General features: G+C 43.8%; 1 protein-coding gene across 2 annotated transcripts; it reads right to left on the bottom strand.

Annotated features, from left to right (window-relative positions):
* Positions 1-461: 461 nt before the first annotated feature.
* On the bottom strand, positions 462-5574 carry LOC119308127. 2 transcript variants are annotated; one of them, XM_037584253.1, is made up of 6 exons: positions 5299-5574; positions 3943-5175; positions 2298-3761; positions 1021-1385; positions 852-933; positions 462-763 (listed from the first exon to the last, which is right to left on the bottom strand). In XM_037584253.1, the coding sequence occupies exons 1-3, from the start codon at positions 5428-5430 to the stop codon at positions 3138-3140; spliced, it is 1989 nt and encodes a 662-aa protein (XP_037440150.1). In that variant the 5' UTR covers positions 5431-5574; the 3' UTR covers positions 462-763; positions 852-933; positions 1021-1385; positions 2298-3137. The 2 variants fall into 2 exon arrangements, with proteins under 2 accessions (XP_037440150.1, XP_037440149.1); XM_037584252.1 differs by having other exon boundaries at positions 852-1385.
* Positions 5575-22826: the final 17252 nt, after the last annotated feature.

The raw sequence follows: 22826 nt of genomic DNA on the forward strand, positions 1-22826 counted from the left end.
AACTTCAAATAGTCTGATCAGTGTAAATCTGCATACATAATACACACCTCTATCCCCCAGATAAGTAATAGATAGAGTAAGCTAACCAAGACTCTTAGAGAGATATCATGCTAGTTCTATGCTTGCAAAGTTGCAAAAGGAACATAGCAAGATTAACCAGAAGTGAAAGATATCTCAAAAAGTAAGTACACTTATTTTCTTACCATGCCGCAATTTTGATTCAACCACACTGAACACTGAGGTTTGGCAAGCAGTTCATTTAAGAATAACTGTGCTATCTCCAACATCGAGCCTTACAGCCGATCCTCCTTGTGCACTTTCCAGGGTCGCCTCCCCCACAATCAAGAAAAAACAGCATGAAATACTTGAGCAAATACACATACAGGTTTCATTCTGAGCTTAAAACACAAGAACTTGGAACTATAAAAGATAATGCAACAGGGCTGCTTCGATCAATCAACTGACAGTTGTGCACACATTTGCAAGTAGCTAATGTCAGGTTTGATACACTTTAAACATAGAGCAAATTCGACTGTTACATCTCTACCTCTGTATGCATAATTAGCACAAATCTTCCATGGTGAATAAAGAATCATCTCTAGTATTCAAGAATACTAGAAGGTCACGCGCTTTCTCCCATGGCGTCCTGAGATTAAGAGCAGGCCCATGTGTTTTATGCACCGTTGTCTTCAACCGACTCCAAAAGGTGCCCTCTTTCAGCAATCCATTCAATAGAGTGATCAACAGCTCAACACCAACAATCCTAGAAAGCAAACACAATTTTCGTCTTAGCCACACAATAATAATACATTGCATCATAAACCATACGAAGAAGAGTCGAAAGATGGCACCTGTTTCTAGAAGACAGTACGTCCAGGTTAGCAAGAGTTATGCACACTTTGGACCCATAGCTACCAGGCAGAGCGAGCATCCCTGCAAAATAGACCACAAAAAGGAAAATGAACAGATATATTAATGTGCCTGTTCTAACCCAGAACAATCTAGTGTAGAAATACATACCGTCTTGCATTTTGAGAGTACATCCCATGACCAGAGCAATTACCGGCAAAATGTTTTATCCCACGAAATATTGCTAATAGAAGCAGTCACATAACTAAACACTAATGAAGCGTGATGGATAAAGTAACACCACGAATCTCAAAAACTTCTCGTCCACCATAAGCAAATACTTAGAACTCTGAAAATGTATGACGACAGTATGTGATATTCCTGGATACCCGTGGTCATCAGGTGATTTAGCATAACAAGCACACATAATCAGAAGTTAGTATATTAATCTTGAACAAAAAATGTAACCTTGAGATTTTTATCAGGCTTCCAAGTCAGTGCTTGCATAAGGGTGAGGTTGGAGAAGAAGTGTCAACCTGACATAAGCAGTTTAATTCAATTAATAGCTCAAAAGAACAATACCAAGGTTATGCTTTTTTCAGATATTCAAATATAAGAGTAAAGATAACTACATTAATAGCAATTGGAAGATATAACTCTCGTGTAAATGGTGCCTTGATTAATGTTAAATTGTTAAACTGTGTAAACTGCGCACGAGATTTGGCTAATTTGAAAAGATAAAACATTTTCCCATGTATAACTGTAAACTAACAGTAACATCCTAGACTGAGCTTGGCAAGAACAGTTACTTCCATGGCTTGAGAATGCCACTGACATCTTTGAGTACCTTAATCCTTCTTTCGTTCGACTAACTGAATATGCTCATAAACCCCTTTAATAAAGCATAAAGGTTAGCAAATATCACCCATAGATAATAAGCAACAAGATACACCAAATAAGTGGTATGAACCAGCAGTCAGCATTTCTCTGAACTTTGATACTAGATCCACACTCCTTACAAATGCACAACATCGATATGATCGCCTAATTTTTATTTTTCTGCAAATTCCTATGAAAATGGGAATCGCAGTGCGCTACGTGATTAGCACAGGCTAACAGGGCAACAACGCAGGGCCGCACAGAACAAAAAAGGCCAGTCTTAAGTCCTACGGAAAGAGCAAGTACATGATTAAAGCTAAATAAAGCTCAAGCATTTCTTAATGGAACCCCTCTTCCAAGTACACAAACAATAGATAATATATAGACTCGATCTGTACATGATATCACAATCATACACCGATCATCAACAGAAAATTGATCATGCATCACGAAGAATGCATACACCAACAAGGATCCACTATAGAACTAATCGACGCTGATGAAAAAAAGGAAAAAAAATAGACAATGATGTAAAAAAGGAGAAAGAGATAGGGAGGAGGCTGTCCCACCTTGCTGCTGGAGAGGAGGTTGGAGTAGATGTCGTCGTAGCAGTTGCGGAGATCTTCCGCCACGCGGTGGGGGTACTGTGCGCGCTGTCAGGCTGTCCCTTTCGCATTCAGCCCATGTTTGGTTGCAACTATTGCTGCTGAGGTTAGCGGTGGGATCTGCCTCTGTCAAGTGTCGATGATGAATATTGTGTGAACGCACCATCTATAATATACTCTACCAAACCATCATCATATTCGCCTTGAGTTGCTGCAACTAATCTAACCTATTACATTATAGCTATGGACTTGAAGCTCCAAAAACTGTAACCAGACATTCAGAAAGTTGATCAAGAAAGATTTAGTCATCAACCCTGAAATCACCAAGAGAATACTCATGACTCTTGGAGAGATATCACACTAGTTAGTGCATAACCAGTGCATTCATAAATTTAGTCCGAGAGGCTACAACATTTGCCCTGAACTGAAATCACCAAAAGAGTTCACAGATTATAAACATCTTAATGGGTTTCAGATCAGCCAAAACCCAGTCCATATCTTAGAATTCTACAGAAATCCTACAGGTTACTCCTCAACGCATTTTGTTGCTTCACACCGTCTGCCCATTCCTGCCTTTATCTGCCCTCTCTTTCTTCCTAACGACAGAGACCACAGGAAAGAGGCCGGCGACAAGAGAATACTCAACATCTTGCTTCTACGAGAGGAACTCTAACTTGAGCACTAACAAATATGGGCATGCTTGGTATGTAGACTAACATTGGCACACTGTATCTTAGTCATGCCGCAGTTCCTTAGGCATCTATTTGGTCCATTACCACGCTTTATTACACCATGGTCCACATGTCATATACTCAGTTTCTTGCCAAAGTTTGCAACAATTTTGGTGGCCATTTTGTTTGCCACACTTTTTGTGGCAGACAAAATTTGACTAAGGTTAGTTGTGGCAATGCTAGTCATCAACCAAACATACCCTATATCCTCAGCATTCTCGCTGGCCTTTCGCTTCCTATCAACTGCTTCTACATCCCCATCTTCGACATCAGCCTTGGAGGTGGTATTCCGACTTGCAGCTCCAACAACCTTCTCAACTCCATCACCAGCACCGAAATTCCCCACATTCCTCTTGAACAACCTCAACCGGGCATCTGAACCTGCATCTCCAGCATCGGCACCTTCGCCATCAGAATCACCATCAACACTCGTCCGCTGATGCCCTCCTCCGCCTGTTTTTGCACCAGCAAGAGTCACCCTGGCCTTCTGCCTACCCCTTGTCTTGGCAACAACCGGGGACCATGTTACCCACGGCCTCCTGAGTCCCACCGTCTCTGCTTCTGCCTGCTCCACCAACACAAATCTCACCTTTTTGGCAGCACTGGAGCTGCCACTGCTCGCATCAGTCCCTGGATGCTTCAAACATCCTTTTCTCACTACCACCTCGGCCACTTGCTCCTCTGCACCAGCACAATCCTGTAAAACAAAACAAGGATCAATCCCATCTTGCCGTTACGTTCCCTGTTAAAGCAAAATAGGAATAACAGATATATGCCTCATCATTTCACAGGATCAACTACGGAACTACCTATAATTTTAGTTCTATAGCCACTGCTAGGATTAGAAGGAATTTCACCACCACTGGTAGCTAACTTACCTTAGCGCTGCCATTCCTTAGTAACACCAAATGTTCGCCTTCCTTCACCACATTATCCTCTATGCCGTCATTGGCCGCATTGTGCGCGGACAGCAATTCGCTGGCAGCGGAATGGTTTCGCCTAGATTGCCTCAGTGGACGGGCCTTAAAGGGAGCAACAACTTGTTCTTGATATTCTTCCTCTATAGAAGATGCAAGATGTTGATGCCTGTTGATGCAAGTAGTTGGTTTACTGGGTCCCCTCCTATTTCCCAGTCTCTTGACAAAGTGATTTTCCTCCACCACACCATTGTCACCCTGACCAGCTCTACTCCTTAAACCACCGGGAACAGGAGCATCCATTACAGGCATCTCCCCATCAGAGCGTGCATCTTCTGTGTTCCTTGTCCTCTTGTACTCAACGACAACGGGAGACATCATAGCAGCTGCTATTGAGCTTGATCTTGTGGCCCTACCTGATGTTTCCTCCTTAGGGGCCCTTTGCGCAGCAAGTTCATCTTCTTGCACCTTGCTGCAACTTCTCTTGCTCTCAAGAGCAATTAATCCAGAATTTAGTGTTCTACCTAAGTCTTGATCTTCAGCACGTTGCTCCTCAACACATGTCTGTTCCTTAACATATGTTGCCTTCATCCGCCCTCTCTTCTCAAGCACATGAGAGCACACCAAGGGGGCTGCTGATAGCCGGCCGCTCGACCTTGTGCATCTACGAGGAACCATATGCACAGAACTATCCATGCACTTTCTCTTCTTGTTCCGCGTCTTGCCAACAGTTTCTTCTACCTCATCTTCTTCCTCAGCCTTGGGAGCATTACTTCCAACTATGTTAGAAGGTGCTAAATCAGTAGGTGCCGGAGCTGCTGCAATTGCTTTAGCCGGAGCAGTAAGCTGCTCAACTCCAGCACCCAAATTCATCGCAATCCTCTTAGACCGCCTAACCGGAGCATGTGCCCCTACCACTGGAGCAGAACCACCACCAAGTTGGACACGGGTCTGACGACAAGGCCTCCCTCCGCCTACGTCTGCACCACGAACAGGAACGGTCTCCCCGCCATTCCGCCTCCCCCTTGTGTTGGCAGCAGCTGGTGACATGACCCGCACCTGGGGCTCCAACACAAAGCTCACCTTTTTGGACGAACCGGAACCCCCGCCGCTCGCACCACCCACCGACCGCTTCAAGCAGCCCTTTGCCACCACCACACCGACCACCCGCCGCTTCTCCGTGTCGTCGCGACCCTGCAAAAGGGGGGCAAGGATCATCAGTCCCGTCCCCACTGTGAATCCGAGGAAGGCGTATGGCACGCGCGGAGAAGTGGATGAGAAGCGATCATCCAGTGGATGGGGCATTTCCCCGGTCACCTGTGTCGCCACCGAAGCGAGGGTTTGAGCTGGGTTGGATACCCATGCGGAGAGGGTATGGACGAGGTCGGCGTTAGGGGCGGCTCCGGCGAGGGCGTGGCTCTTGCGGCGCGCCCGCAGCTTCCGGGGCATCGCTTCTGGCGGAACCCGCGGCGGAGGCGAGGCCGGCGACGGCGAGGCGTTGGGGTTTTGGAGGGGAGAAGCGTTTGATTTTGGGCGAGGAGTGCGGGTGTGGGGATTGCTGACTCTGGAAGTCGCGGTAGCGGGGTCCTTGAGAGGATGGGAGTGAGAAAGAGTGGCCGTAGTTCAAAAGAAAGCTCGGTTTTTTTGAAGTCACAAGGGTAACAAATCTACATTAATGACGATGAATCGCTGCATTTAGTAACCTCGCTAAGAATAGCAAACGCCGGAGCGCTCCGGCTTTGTTTCCCCTCCCGGCTCGGTGAATGTAACTTTTTTTTCTTGTGAACACAGTAGCTCGGTGGATGTAAATGGTGTGTGTGTGTTTTCTTACCTCTGCGTGTGTTGCCCACTTGCCCATCCATCAGTACACAATTGTGGTGTTTTACCATTGCGGACCGCATGGTGAAGTGAAAGAGATAACTTTTGGGTTTGGACATGTTTCCTTCTCCCATAAGCCCGGTTGTTTCCATAACTGTAGCCGGTTTCCTGGGTTTTGACCCGGTTCCTTCTTCTGTAAGCCCGATTGTTCTCATAACTACAGCCGGACTCCTCAAACGTTTCCTATATGTTTGGACGGATGATTCGGTCAGTGATCGGTCACAAAATCTCAATCCAGTTGCACCCCTCGTAGTGGCCTTTTTTGCAACAAGCTTTGCGCATGAAAGGAATTGACAAAGCCTGGAGAAAACATGTCGAATCCTTTGTGCAGGGAGGTAGCGTTGGTATTGAAGTTAATGACGATATTGGTCATTACTTTCAAATGCTTAAAGGATTAAGACAGGGTGATCCCATGTCACCGATCCTTTTTAATATTGTGGTTGATATGTTGACCGTGCTTGTTAATAGAGTGAAACAAGATGGTCAGGTAGGTGGTCTTATCCCACATATAATGGATGGTGGGGTATCTATCCTACAATACGCAGATGACACAATTATTTTCATGGAGCATGACCTCGCGAAAGCAAGGAACACGAAGTTAGTTCTTTGCTTATTCGAATAACTGTCCGGACTCAAGATTAATTTTAATAAGAGCGAATTGTTCTGCTTTGGACGCGCTAAGGAGGAGCAAGAAAGATATAAACAGTTGTTCGGGTGTGAATTAGGTGCGCTTCCCTTTAAGTATCTAGGGATACCAATTCATCATCGCAAACTTACTAATAAAGAAAGGAAATGCATTGAGGATCGGTTTGAGAAGAAATTAAGTTGCTGGAAAGGCAAACTTTTATCATACGGAGGAAGGCTAATTCTTATTAACTCGGTGCTAACGAGCATGCCGATGTTCCTCCTCTCTTTCTTTGAAGTACCAGTAGGAGTACGGGAAAGATTAGACTTCTACTGATCCAGATTCTTTTGGCAAATTGATGAGAATAAGGCCAAGTATAGGCTTGCCAAGTGGGAGATGATTTGTAGACCAAAGGACTTATGAGGACGAAGGTTGCTTTCTTTAACAGAGTGACATTTAAAGTGGGGAATGGGCAACAAACTCGATCCTGGGAGGATACCTGGTTAGGGAGCACTCCATTAGTGTTACAGTATCCAATTTTATATCACATTGCACAACGGAAAGAAGTTTCTATTGCGTCTGTGTTGCAGTCCATTCCCCTTAATATTCAATTTCGACGGGCACTTGTGGGTCCACGCTGGGATACATGGTTGCATCTTGTGCATAGGTTAATGGAGATTAATCTTTCGGATGCCAATGACACGATAAGTTGGAAGTTAACGGGGTCAGGTGTTTTCACGGTTAAATCAATGTATACGGATTTAATCAATACTGGAGACATCCCAAGGTCGGGGCATATCTGGAAAATTAAGGTGCCGTTGAAAATAAAAGTGTTTATGTTGTTTGTTCACAAAGGTGTAATCTTAACCAAAGATAATCTAGCCAAATGCAATTGGGAAGGGAGTCAACGATGTTGCTTTTGTGACCAGAATGAAACAATTGAACATCTACTTATTAAATGTCCGATTGCTAGATTACTTTGGAGAATGATTCATGTTGCTTTTAGCATCACTCCGCCAACTTCAATATCACAGTTTTTTCATGACTGGCTGGATGGGGTGGTACCTCAGACAACTGCACAAATCAGAGTCGGAGCATGTGCGTTGCTTTCGGCGATATGGAATTGTCGGAATGATGTTGCCTTTAATAGACAAAACATTACTATTTTTTTGCAGGTCATCTCCAGAGCGTCTACATGGATCCCTACGTGGTCCTTGTTGAGCCATACGGACCACAGGGCGCACATGGCTATTGAGTGCAACTGATGGGAAACGGTTGCACGGTATACATACAACCGATATGGATGGCGGTCCAGTAATATGGTAGGTGTGTAGACATCTTGAACTATTATAGCCGGTTGTGGCTTTTTTTATTTTTGGCCGCATGTGGCATTTGTTTCTTCATGATCTTTTGAGACCACTTGAGGAGACTTTTGGACCTCTTTTCTTAATAAAATGGCTGTGTGCATCGAATGATGCAGAGGCTGGGGGTTAACCTCCTTTTCTAAAAAAAAGTTGCACCCCTCGTATCAGCATTGTACGCTCGGGCCGACTAACACCCCTCATATACAGCTCATATATGTGCGGATATAGGGAGGCCCAGACGTGCCCGCCATGTCGGATCCAACCAACACCGACCCACCACGACCTAACAAATATTCATCTCCATCCGCATCCCGGACGATACCCTAGCCACTCCATTCCGCCCCCAAGCTTCGTTCCGGCGATTTCCGGCCTTCTCCCCATGACGGGCAGCGGATTCGACTCCGAACTCTCCAGATCCATCGACTGGGACCTCATCACATGCAGAGCCGAGGAGGAGATGGTCGTCCGCATGACTCTCCGCCGCTTCCGGGAGGAGTCCGCCCCACCATGATCGGGCTGGATCCGGCGGGAATCCATTGCATTCGCGCAAATGGCGCTTGGATCCGCCGGGGCTGGTGGCTCGAGGCGCATGACCGCGAGCTCGACGGATGCAGTGTGGTTGACCACGGTCTGATGGCTGCGGTGTGGTCCATCTAGCGTACCAACTCGGGGGTTGTGACACAACCACTTCGGTGGCGCATCCTGCCTGCGGCGTCGGGCTCTAAGTCGGAGGTAAACGCATACAGCTCATCCGTCGGGGACGCAAGGCCTGCCCGCCGTGCAAGGCAGAGTTCGTGGCAACCCTCGAGGCCGATGCCACAGAGGCGGATGATGGAGTCAAACCCAGTAGATCTCGTGTAGGGGGCCTCGAATGAGTACCCTCTGTGTGATGGTAACAAAGACACATGATTTTACCCAGGTTCGGGCTCTCTCGAAGAGATAATGCCCTACGTCTTCCTTTGATCGTATTGATTTTGAGGGAGTACATTGTACATGTTGATCTACCATGAGTTCATGTGTGTATGAATGTTTCGTCTACGAGCCCTATCCTTCGGTTTATATAGGTACACCCGGTACTTAGGTTTACACATAGGTTTGTTATATCTAGGATAATTGTGGTGTAGACAATTCATGAACTGCAAGTGCACAGGGTTGTTCTAGCACTTTTGTTCTGATAAGTAGAGTGTCGAACCCACAGGGAGCTGATAGGAAGGCGTCACAAACCCCGCAACTAAGTTGTCACTTTCACGCAGCCATGTACACACCCAAATTGAAGTTTGGAAATAGTCTACTCTATCGTTGCTAGGAAAACTAGATAAAAAGGCAATTGACTAAACTACTAACAAGAAGGTAAAACAAGAAACATAAGACACTAAGTTAGTAGGGACGACGCTTGAGTAGTAAACGTTCTCGAGGGGTCTGGAATCACTACCACATATGAACTATCGTATCCTTTAGTAACTGGTCAAATGCATAAGTGGGCGGAGCCGGGTACAACACACGTTCTACTCGAAGTAGACTTCGTGCCACGCATGCCACCATCATAGTCTCCCCCACAAGGTTACAACTAATGACAATTAAGGGTTGCCCCGTGGACGTGGCCTCGCTAAGGGTTCTCCGTAATTCTCCAATCCTTTGCAAAGGTGAGGAACCGAGGTTTTTACTGTCACCTCAAATTACCCTAATATCCCCAACCATCACAAGGATTGTAACATACTTCACGGCACAAGGCATAAATGTGAGTGAGGGCTCCTCTCAACATTTGTGAAGGCTACTAACTCGAATCATGAACAAGTAATATTATATCGCAACAAATATCATATAGGGTTCAACCATATCCCCAAGAACTAATACAACTACTCAATCAAAGATAGGTTACAAGCCGGCATCAAGCCGGATGAAGGGAGGAGGCATGGTGGTGTTGATGGAGATGGCGGCGCGGTGGTGATGGAGATGGGGCGGCGCCGGTGCCGGTGCCGGCGCGAGGGCACAGGCCGGAAGGCTAGTGCTCATGGTGGTGGAGCCTCCTTCTTCCCTTGACGTTGTCCCTTCCTCTTAGGTGTGGAGAAACAATGGAGATGGTCTTGGATGTGTTGGTGATGAATGAGAGACGATGGAGAGAGGAGGCAGCGACTAGGGTTGAAGAGATGTATGTAGGGCACCTCCTCGGTCTCTTCCGTTGATGTGATGCATCCAAGGGCTCGATATGAGCCTTATCCTCTCCCAGACCCTTAATTATGAGCCAAGGATCCCATCGGAACAATTGGGGATGAAATCAGTGAAGAATTCCGTCTGGAAGGGCAACTTTCGGAGCTGTCTAGACATCAAACGACCGCCGAAATGACTCCATGCGGTCGTTTGGAACATCATCTTTTACTCTGACCTTTTTCGGTAAAATGGCCGCCAAATCTTCATACAAACTCGGAATTTGACGTTCTTGGGCTCAAGATTCATATGAATGACACTGAGCCATTTCTGGTCTTAGATCGTGATTTGGAGAACTTTGGGAAATGACTTTCGCCAACCTCCAAAATGGTTAAGTCTGCCTCCACTACAAAAAAAATACACTTCCGTGATGGTACGTGTTTGTCACAGTAGGTCACATTTTCTGTCATGCATGTACTTCCATGACGATTTTATGACAGAATCAAGATAGTCATACCTGTGTTGTCAAGTGTTCCATGACATTACCAAAATTATCATCACGGAAGTGTCCACTTCCATGACGATAAATTGCGCGTTACAGAAATGCTTTCGTCAAGGGTGATCGACACGTGGCATCCACCGTAACGGAACACCGTTAAGCTATCGGGTCCGGTTTTGGATCCGATAACTCGTTAACAACCCGGACCAATGGGGATTTTCCACGTGTAAAATCATCATTGGCTGGAGGAAACATGTGTCAGCTCCGCGTTGGCACAGGTGTCACTCATCCAATGAGCGAGATGTGCCTATGATATGTTGACACGTGGACCGGCCCAAAAGTGGCCCATAAAGTTTAAATGGGTCGGCCCAACTAAAGGCCCACAAGATTTTGCGGACCATAATGGGCCGGCCCAGCTAAAGGCCCACAAGATTTTGCGGACCATAATGGACCGGCCCAGCTAAAGGCCCGCGAGATTTTGCGGACCATAATGGGCTGGCCCAGCTAAAGGCCCACAAGATTTTGCGGACCATAATGTGCCGGCCCAGCTAAAGGCCCATGAGACTTCGCCGACCATAATGGGCCGACCCAGCTGAAGGCCCACAAGATTTTGAGGACCCTAGTAGGCTGGCCCATTAACTAGCTGCCATGTTTTGGGCCAAATGCCGACCCATATTTGATCCAGTCCATTAATGGCCTGCCACGTTCCGGGCCTAATAATGGCTCATATGAGATCCGGCCCGTTAAAAGCCTACCACGTTCTAGGCCAAATTACGACCCAGATCAGGTCCGGCCCTTTAAGAGGCTTTGGGCTAAATTATGGCCCATATCAGATTCAGCCCGTCAACTGGACGCTATGCTTTTGGGCCCACTTGCTAAAGGCCCATTTAGTAATTCAGCCTGATATTAGTTTCGGCCTGTTAAAGGCCCGTTTAACATTTCGGCCTTATATATATTTCGGCCTATTAAAAGCCCATCATATAGTTGGGCCTAACTACGGCCCCGTTTGCATCCGACCTGCTCACAACCGATAATCTGATTGGGCCAAACAAGGACCGAGACAATTTTGGCCTGTTATAAGCCCGTGATTTAATTGGCACAATCATGGGCCGGGGTCTATTTCGGCCTGCTGCCGACCCGTGAGCTGTTCGACACGTTTCAGGCCCAACCTACTTTTCAGCCTCCTAAAATCCCATTGAGTTTTCTTGGGAAAATAGGGCCGACGGTTTACTCGGCCTATTAAAGGCCCGAATCTACTAGTGGGCTAGTTTACATTTAGGCTTGTTAACGGACCAAGATGACGGGGCCCATGATGCAGGTCATACATAGTGATTTGCATGACGGCCCGATTAATGTACCGTAATGTTACGGTTTGGTCGGTTTACTACGAAGACATGATATATATAGAGTAAAATAACTGCAACATCATGAATAAGAAAAAAACCTAGACTATACAATAAAGAAATTACAGCATATTACATCCACTGGGCATCAAAGTTCGCCACTATGATAATAAAGCACAAGCAGACAGCAGATTACATACACTGGGCATAAAAAATCGCCACCAGTGCAATTAAACACGCCGACAAAATAATATACAAAACCGACATCATTTCAATAGAGTTCAAGAAAGGTTAGCCCTACTCGGGAGCTGCAGCGCAAGCAGCTAAGCAAGCTGATGAGACTGTGCTTGTTTGACACTTATATCCTCCTCACTCTGAAAGATAAACAAGCAGACAGATGACAGGTTTTGCACATATAAGTATCAGTGCTGATAATTCATCACATTTCTTACTGGCGAATAAAGTGACACAGTTTAAAATAGCATTAACACAATATGGTATTGTTCAGGTCAAGACATGGCAGGAAATGACATTATGAAGGAGTTGGCAGCTTCACGACACCACTGAATTACAGATCAAGAACTCATAAGTATCAATGGTTAGTGTGCTGTCAATTTATCCCATTTCAGATTGGCAAAATAAGGTCGCTTGCTCTATATAGTTTAAATTACATGGTATGAAGAAGGAACTTGATTGTACAACTGAAAACTTAAATTGAGAAGGACAAACTTTTGTTTATGAACTACATAATAAACTTTAAACATGCAATTTGATGCAAACACCAAAAATAAATAGTTGTTGCAGTCATGCCTAACCAAATATACACAACAAAGTTTGAAGGCTTGAGAAGGACAAACTTACATTATTGGTGAAGGCAGGCTCTATAAAGCCCTTGTCCATGCTGATGGGCGGGAGGGGGGGGCAATTCAAGAAGTTTACCACGGAATTTTCTTCATAAACATTGCCTTTATTCTACGTTCTGTTAAGAGTAAATATAGATGTGACAATATAAGAAAAAATGGAGAATATTTAAGATAAGATGAAGAGTGATGCTACATAACCAAGTAGCTATAAATGTAAGTACAGCGATATAGGCAAAAGGTACAGCCAAGAGCAATGCAGAGCTAAACTTCTTTAGTACCATCGGTGTTATCCAACCTTATGGTAAGAGTAAATATAGATCTTATGTATAGAAAATGGAGGGCAAAGGAAAATAAGCTGCAGAGTGATGGTACATGAACAACTACCTGTCAATATAAGTGCACTGATAAAGGACAACATGTACTTACAAGAACAATGCAGAGCTAAAAAATTTCATTGGCATTGGATATATTCTACACTAATGTAACCATTCATACAGATCAAATAATTTGGAGCGAACAATTGATAAGCAAGCTATCATGCATACTGCTGTCACAAATGAACCAGGTATGTATGCAAGTACAGTGATACAGGACAACAGGTACTGACAAGAGCAAAGCAGTGGGCAACATATTTGCGATATCCTGTCGTTCTTTTCAAACCGGAATTCTTTTTCGAGCAGATATCCTGCAAAAAAGATCCATAAGGCACATGCGAAAAAGTAGAAGTTCAAATTGTCATGTGATATCATAGACAGTACCTCATCCTCGGAATGAGACCAATGCATAACAAGATTTTTCCATTCAATGTGTTCTAAATTTAGCACAGGAGATTTCACCGGAAATTCGTTTATAGACTTGCCATCAAAGTGTGATTTCCTCAGGTAACACTGATACTGCTGCAATGCTTTCTTGAAAAGTGCAGGCAAGCTTTGCTCGTCATGACTATCCAGATTGACCCTCGCCTACTTACAACAATGTAATGTAAATCATTGATGTGTTCAATCAGCAAAAAATAGGAAAATAATCACCATGAATAATAGTACTTACACGTAAATGGGCCAGGAAGATGTGAAAATGGTGTTTGTCTTCACTATAATCTTCCCATGATGGGAATATATGCACGTAGTCCCTAACAACATTGAAAGCATTGTCTTTTAAACTGGGAATAACTGGAATGGGGTTCCAATCTGTAGGAATTGGCCGTCTCTGCAGTTGGGACGGGTCTTCGGCCAGTGGACTTGCTGTACTTTTTCGCTGGAGTGGGATTTTTCTGTGGTACGGCTGGTGCCATGGCAACTGAAATCGGCATACCTTTTGCTGGAGTGCAGGTCCTGTGTGGTGGGGCTAGTGGTGTGGCCAGTGAAGTATGGGTACAGTCTGTTGGAGTCGGTCCTATGTTTTGTGTCACTGGTTGTACAACCAATATAAGTGGGGTGTTGTCTGATTTCTCAGGCACAACCATGTTTTTCAAGGACTTTGCTGGTGCTCCTTCAGGTTCAGCAATCACCCTCTTCCTTTTTGATGTCTGATGCACAAGAACAACATTTGAGTGAAAAAACATGGTATGATGATAGATGGAATATGTATTGATAATGGATGGGCATAGCATCTCGACATATATGATGAGTAAACTAAGCAGATGGCGGTGCAACAAAGTAGAAGAAATGCAAGACAACATATGCAAGATACGCGCAATCAATAAAACCTTGCCAAATTAGAACATGCACCTTGATGGGTGAACAGACAGGCCATCTGCCTTTGACTCCTCGAGGTTAGAATAGTCATTAGGATCATATTCTGAACAAGAATCTATAGGTGGGGAGCGTATGAGTGTCATTGCATCCAGAATGGCACTCAATGCCTTGGTGCCAATTTTGTAAGTCATTGCAGTGTTCCACAATATTCTTCTGATGCGCGGATTCTGATATTCACTATAATTACGTATAATATCTGAGAACCATGAAAACATAAATAGTCGTGAGATTATCTTTGTAATGTAGAGGATATTCTAATATAGGGGCGCCCCTGTAAACACTTGTGTGCTATCACTGGATTCTGATGAGAGAGCTCATGTGTGCTGTAATATGGTGCGTGCATTTATATAATCTAGCACAAGTACACAAAAAATAGGCTCCAAAAGTAAGGATAGTTGGCAGATGATAGGTTCATAATATAGTGTATAGAGAGTTTATTGCCAAACCATGATAACAAGAGTACACAACAACTAGGCAGATCATAGTGTACATAAAAGGGGTACACCATAACCATGATATATAAATTGGGAAAGTGGGACTGGCTTGAAAATACGGTGTTGTATTTGTCGGCATTCTGGGAACGGGGGTCCCCAGACTTGCCTGCCTGCGGCCTGCGGCGTGGCTCAAGTGGTGGCCCAGTACGGCCCATCTTCATCAACGCAAGCTCAAGACCCTCACGAGGGGCCAAGTCTCGCGGGATGGACGATGCAAGGCTTCCTCAGGAGTGGCCTCGCCAGGCAGGCTCGCGAGGAGGCGGAGAGATCAAGGCAAGGGTACCTCGCGAGGTGCCCGTTACGCAAGCCATGACGATCGAGACCAGGCGGGCGCCGGCCTTGAAGGAAATATGCCCTAGAGGCAATAATAAAGTTATTATTTATTTCCTTATTTCATGATAAATGTTTATTATTCATGCTAGAATTGTATTAACCGGAAACATGATACATGTGTGAATACATAGACAAACATAACGTCACTAGTATGCCTCTACTTGACTAGCTCATTAATCAAAGATGGTTATGTTTCCTAACCATAGACATGTGTTGTCATTTGATTAACGGGATCACATCATTAGGAGAATGATGTGATTGACATGACCCATTCCGTTAGCCTAGCACTTGATCGTTTAGTATATTGCTATTGCTTTCTTCATGACTTATACATGTTCCTGTAACTATGAGATTATGCAACTCCCGTTTACCGGAGGAACACTTTGGGTGCTACCAAACGTCACAACGTAACTGGATGGTTATAAAGGAGTACTACAGGTGTCTCCAAAGGTACATGTTGGGTTGGCGTATTTCGAGATTAGGTTTTGTCACTCCGATTGTCGGAGAGGTATCTCTGGGCCCTCTCGGTAATGCACATCACTATAAGCCTTGCAAGCAATGTAGCTAATGAGTTAGTTACGGAATGATGCATTACGTAACGAGTAAAGAGACTTGCCAGTAACGAGATTGAACTAGGTATTGGATACCGACGATCGAATCTCGGGCAAGTAACATACCGATGACAAAGGGAACAATGTATGTTGTTATGCGGTTTGACCGATAAAGATCTTCGTAGAATATGTAGGAGCCAATATGGGCATCCAGGTTCCGCTATTGGTTATTGACCAAGAATAGTTCTAGGTCATGTCTACATAGTTCTCGAACCCGTAGGGTCCGCACGCTTAACGTTACGATGACAGTTTTATTATGAGTTTATAAGTTTTGATATACCGAAGTTTGTTCGGAGTCCCGGATGTGATCACGGACATGACGAGGAGTCTCGAAATGGTCGAGACATAAAGATTGATATATTGGAAGCCTATGTTTGGACATCGGAAGTGTTCCGGGTGAAATCGGCATTTTACCGGAATACCGGGAGGTTACCGGAACCCCCCGGTGACCTAATGGGCCTTAGTGAGCCTAGTGGAGGAAGAGGAGAAGGGGCCAAGGGGCAGCCGCGCGCCCCTCCCCCCCCCCAAGTCCGAATAGGACAAGGAGGGGGGCGGCGCCCCCCTTTCCTTTTCCCCCTCTCCTCCTTCCCCCAAGTCCTAGTCCAACTAGGGAAGGGGGGAGTCCTACTCCCGGTGGGAGTAGGACTCCTCCGGCGCGCCTCCTCCTAGGGCCGGCCACACCCCCCCTTGCTCCTTTATATACGGGGGCAGAGGGGCACCCTAGACACAAGTTGATCTACGGATCGTTCCTTAGCCGTGTGCGGTGCCCCCCTCCACCATATTCCACCTCGGTGATATCGTCACGGAGTTTAAGCGAAGCCTTGCGCCGGTAGAAAATCATCATCGTCACCACGCTGTCATGCTGACGGAACTCATCCCCGAAGCTTTGCTGGATCGGAGCCCGGGGATCGTCATCGAGCTGAACGTGTGCTGAACTCGGAGGTGCCGTACGTTTGGTACTTGGATCGGTCGGATCGTGAAGAAGTACGACTACATCAACCGCGTTGTCATAACGCTTCCGCTTACGGTCTACGAGGGTACGTGGACAACACTCTCCCCTCTCATTGCTATGCATCACCATGATCTTGCGTGTGCGTAGGAATTTTTTTGAAATTACTACGTTCCCCAACAGTGGCATCCGAGCCTAGGTTTTATGCGTTGATGTTATATGCACGAGTAGAACACAAGTGAGTTGTGGGTGATACAAGTCATACTGCTTACCAGCATGTCATACTTTGGTTCAACGGTATTGTTGGATGAAGCGGCCCGGACCGACATTACGCGTACGCTTACGCGAGACTGGTTTTACCGCCGTGCTTTGCACACAGGTGACTAGCGGGTGTCAGTTTCTCCAACTTTAGTTGAACCGAGTGTGGCTATGCCCGGTCCTTGCGAAGGTTAAAACAACACCAACTTGACGAACTATCGTTGTGGTTTTTGATGCGTAGGTAAGAACGGTTCTTGCTCAGCCCGTAGCAGCCACGTAAAACTTGCAACAACAAAGTAGAGGACGTCTAACTTGTTTTTGCAGGGCATGTTGTGATGTGATATGGTCAAGACGTGATGAGATATAAGTTGTTGTATGAGATGATCATGTTTTGTTGAAGTTATCGGCAACTGGCAAAAGCTTTATGGTTATCTCTTTGTTGCATAAGATGCAAGTGCCAAATAATTGCTTTACTTTATCGCTATGCGATAGCAATAGTTGCAAGAGCAATAGTTGGCGAGACGACCATGTGATGACACATTGATATAGATCAAGATGATGAAGATCATGGTGTCGTGCCGGTGACGTAGAGATCATGACAGTACTTTGGAGATGGAGATCAAAGGCGCAAGATGATCATGGCCATATCATGTCACATATTTTGATTGCATATGATGTTTATCTTTTATACATCTTATTTTGCTTAGTTTGATGGTAGCATTTTAAGATGATCTCTCACTAATTATCAAGAAGTGTTCTCCCTGAGTATGCACCATTGTGAAAGTTCTTCGTGCTGAGACACCACGTGATGATCGGGTGTGATAGGCTCTACGTTCAAATACAACGGTGCAAAACAGTTGCACACGCGGAATACTCAGGTTAAACTTGACGAGCCTAGCATATAATAGATATGGCCTCGGAACACGGAGACCGAAAGGTCGAGCGTGAATCATATAGTAGATATGATCAACATATTGATGTTCACCGTTGAAACTACTCCATCTCACGTGATGATCGGACATGGTGTAGTTGATATGGATCACGTAATCACTTAGAGGATTAGAGGGATGTCTATCTAAGTGGGAGTTCTTTAGTAATATGATTAATTGAACTTAAATTTATCATGAAGTTAGTCCTGGTAGTATTTTGCAAATTATGTTGTAGATCAATAGCTTGCGTTGTTGCTTTCATATGTTTATTTTGATATGTTCCTAGAGAAAACTGTGTTGAAAGATGTTAGTAGCAATGATGCGGATTGGATCCGTGATCTGAGGTTTATCCTCATTGCTGCACAGAAGAATTATGTCCTTAATGCACCACTAGGTGACAGACCTATTGCAGGAGCAAACGCAGACATTATGAACGTTTGGCTAGGTCAATATGATGACTACTTGATGGTTTAGTGCACCATGCTTAACGGCTTAGAATCGAGACTTCAAAGACGTTTTGAACATCATGGACCATATGAGATGTTCCAGGAGTTGAAGTTAATATTTCAAGCAAATACCCGAGTTGAGAGATATGAAGTCTCCAACAAGTTCTATAGCTAAAAGATGGAGGAGAATCGCTCAAGTAGTGAGCATGTGCTCAGATTGTCTGGGTACTTCAATCGCTTGAATCAAGTGGGAGTTAATCTTCCAGATAAGATAGTGATTGACAGAATTCTCTAGTCACCATCACTAAGTTAATAGAACTTTGTGATGAACTATAGTATGCAAGGGATGACGAAAACGATTCCCGAGCTCTTCGTGATGTTGAAATCGACGAAGGTAGAAATCAAGAAAGAGCATCAAGTGTTGATGATTGACAAGACCACTAGTTTCAAGAAAAGGGCAAAGGGAAAGAAAGGGAAACTTCAAATAGAATGGCAAACAAGTTGTCACTCCAGTGAAGAAGACCAAAGTTGGACCAAAGCCTGAAACTGAGTGCTTACACTGCAAAGCAAAAGGTCACTGGAAGTGGAAATGCCCTGAATATTTGGTGGATAAGAAGGATGGCAAAGTGAACAAGGGTATATTTGATATACAGATTATTGATGTGTGCCTTACTAGGGTTTACAGTAGCCCCTGAGTATTTGATACTTGTTCGGTTGCTAAGATTAGTAATTCGAAACAGGAGTTACAGAATAAACTGAGACTAGTTGAAGGGGAAGTGACGATGAGTGTTGGAAGTAGTTCCAAGATTGATATGATCATCATCGCACACACCCTATACTTTCGGAATTAGTGTTAAAACCTAAATAAATGTTATTTGGCATTTGCGTTGAGCATGAATATGATTTGATCATGTTTATTGCGATACAGTTATTCATTTAAAGTCAAAGAACAATTGTTGTTCTGTTTACATGAATAAAACCTTCAATTGGTCATACACCCAATGAACATAGTTTGTTGGATCTCGATCGTAGTGATACACATATTCATAATATTGATGCCAAAAGATGAAAAGTTAATAATGATAGTGCAACTTATTTGTGGCACTGTCGTTTGGGTCATATCGGTGCAAAGCGCATGAAGAAACTCCATAAACATGGATTTTCGGAATCAATTGGTTATGAATCATTTGATGCTTGCGAATCGTGCCTTTTGGGCAAGATGACTAAAACTCCATTCTCCAGAACAATGGAACGAGCTACTGACTTATTGGAAATAATACATACCGATGTATGCAATCCAATGAGTGTTGATGCTCGTGGCAAGTATCGTTATTTTCTGACCTTCACAAGATGATTTGAGCAGATATGGGTATATCTACTTGATGAAACATAAGTCTGAAATAATTGAAAGGTTCAAAGAATTTCAGAGTGAAGTGGAAAAATCATCGTAACAAGAAAATAAAGTTTCTGCGATCTGATCATGGAGACGAATATTTGAGTTACGAGTTTGGTCTTCAATTAAAACAATGTGGAATAGTTTCACAGCTCACGCCACCTGGAACACCACAAAGTTATGGTGTGTCTGAACGTTGTAACCGCACTTTATTGGATATGGTGCGATCTATGATGTCTCTTACTGATTTACCATTATTGTTTTGGGGTTATGCATTAGAGACAACTGCATTCACGTTAAAAGGGCACCATCTAAATCCATTGAGACGACACCGTATGAACTATGGTTTAGCAGTAAACCTAAGCTGTCATTTCTTAAAGTTTGGAGCTGCAATGCTTATGTGAAAAAGTTTCAACCTGATAAGCTCAAACCCAAATCGGAGAAGTGCGTCTTCATAGAATACCCAAAGGTAACTATTGGGTACACCTTCTATCACAGATCCGAAGGCAAGTTATTCATTGCTAATACGGATCCTTTCTAGAGAAGGAGTTTCTCTCGAAAGAAGTGAGTGGGAGGAAAGTAGAGCTTGATAAGGTAATTTGTACCTTCTCCCGAATTGGAAAGTAGTTCATCATAGAAATCAGTTCCAGTGATTCCTACACCAATTAGTGAGGAAGCTAATGATGATGATCATGAAACTTCAGATCAAGTTACTACAGAACCTCGTAGGTCTTCCAGAATACGGTCCGCACCAGAGTGGTACGGTAATCCTGTTCTGAAAGTCATGTTACTAGACCATGATAAACCTACGAACTATGAGGAAGTGATGATGAGCCTAGATTCCGCAAAATGGCTGGAGGCCATGAAATCTGAGATAGGATCCATGTATGAGAACAAAGTGTGGACTTTGGTGGACTTGCCCGATGATCGGCCAACCATAGAAAAATAAATGGATCTTCAAGAGGAAGACGGACGTTGATAGTAGTGTTACTATCTACAAAGCTCGACTTGTCGCAAAAAGGTTTTTGACAAGTTCAAGGTGTTGACTACAATGAGATTTTCTCAACTGTAGCGATGCTTAAGTTTGTCCGAATCATGTTAGCAATTGCCACAATTTATGAAATCTGGCAAATGAATGTCAAAACTACATTCCTTAATGGATTTATTAAAGAAGAGTTGTATATGATACAACCAGAAGGTTTTGTCAATCCTAAAGGTGCTAACAAAATGTGCAAACTCCAGCGATCCATCTATGGACTGGTGCAAGCATCTCAGAGTTGGAATATACGTTTTGATAAGTTGATCAAAGCATATATTTTTATACAGACTTGCGGTGAAGCCTGTATTTACAATAAAGTGAGTGGGAGCACTACCACCTTTCTGATAAATATATGTGAGTAACATATTGTTGATCAGAAATGATGTAGATTTTTTCTGGAAAGCATAAAGGAGTATTTTAAAGGAGTTCTTTAAAAGAAAGACCTCACTAAAGCTACTTACATATTGAGCATCAAGATCTATTGAGATAGATCAAGACGCTTGATAAAATTTTCAATGAGTACATACCTTGAAAAGATTTCGAAATAGTTCAAAATGGAACAGTCAAAGAAAGAGTTCTTGCATGTGTTGCAAAGGTGTGAAATTGAGTAAGACTCAAATCCCGACCACGGCAGAAAATAGAAAAGAGAATGAAAGTCATTCCCTATGCCTCAGTCATAGGTTCTATAAAGTATGCTATACTATGTACCAGGCCTATTGTATACCTTGCTCTAAATTTGGCAAGGGAGTACAATAGTGATCTAGGAGTAGATCACTGGACATTGGTCAAGAATATCCTTAGTGAGGACTAAGGAAATATTTCTCGATTATGGAGGTGATAAAAGAGCCCGTCGTAAAAAGTTACATCGGTGCAAGCTTTCACACCGATCCAGATGACTCTAAGTCTCAATCTGGATACATATTGAAAGTGGGAGCAATTAGCTAGAGTAGCTCCGTGCAGAGCATTGTAGACATAGAATACTTGAAAAATACATACGGCTCTAAATATGACAGACCAGTTGACTAAGCTTCTCTCATGAGCAAAACATGATCACACCTTAGTGCTCTTTGGGTGTTAATCACATAGCGATGTGAACTAGATTATTGACTCTAGTAAACCCTTTGGGTGTTGGTCACATGACGATGTGAACTATGGGTGTTAATCATATACAGATATGAATATTGGTGATAAATCACATGGCGATGTGAACTAGATTATTGACTCTAGTGCAAGTGGGAGACTGAAGGAAATATGCCCTAGAGGCAATAATAAAGTTATTATTTATTTCCTTATTTCATGATAAATGTTTATTATTCATGCTAGAATTGTATTAACCGGAAACATGATACATGTGTGAATACATAGACAAACATAACGTCACTAGTATGCCTCTACTTGACTAGCTCATTAATCAAAGATGGTTATGTTTCCTAACCATAGACATGTGTTGTCATTTGATTAACGGGATCACATCATTAGGAGAATGATGTGATTGACATGACCCATTCCGTTAGCCTAGCACTTGATCGTTTAGTATATTGCTATTGCTTTCTTCATGACTTATACATGTTCCTGTAACTATGAGATTATGCAACTCCCGTTTACCGGAGGAACACTGTGGGTGCTACCAAACGTCACAACGTAACTGAGTGATTATAAAGAAGTACTACAGGTGTCTCCAAAGGTACATGTTGGGTTGGCGTATTTCGAGGTTAGGTTTTGTCACTCCGATTGTCGGAGAGGTATCTCTGGGCCCTCTCGGTAATGCACATCACTATAAGCCTTGCAAGCAATGTAGCTAATGAGTTAGTTACAAAATGATGCATTACGTAACGAGTAAAGAGACTTTCCGTTAACGAGATTGAACTAGGTATTGGATACCGACAATCGAATCTCGGGCAAGTAACATACCAATGACAAAG

This window comes from Triticum dicoccoides, chromosome 5B (genome assembly GCF_002162155.2).
Source record: "Triticum dicoccoides isolate Atlit2015 ecotype Zavitan chromosome 5B, WEW_v2.0, whole genome shotgun sequence".
Taxonomy (NCBI): domain Eukaryota; kingdom Viridiplantae; phylum Streptophyta; class Magnoliopsida; order Poales; family Poaceae; genus Triticum; species Triticum dicoccoides.

Bases quoted from the DNA above. Each gene is read 5' to 3' on its own strand.
- LOC119308127 (XM_037584253.1), bottom strand. From the start codon at position 5,430: ATGCCCCGGAAGCTGCGGGCGCGCCGCAAGAGCCACGCCCTCGCCGGA. The intron at 5,176-5,298 runs GTGACCGGGGAA...CCCCTTTTGCAG, and splicing joins TCGCTTCGGTGGCGACACAG to GGTCGCGACGACACGGAGAA. The intron at 3,762-3,942 runs GTAAGTTAGCTA...TTTGTTTTACAG, and splicing joins TAAGGAATGGCAGCGCTAAG to GATTGTGCTGGTGCAGAGGA.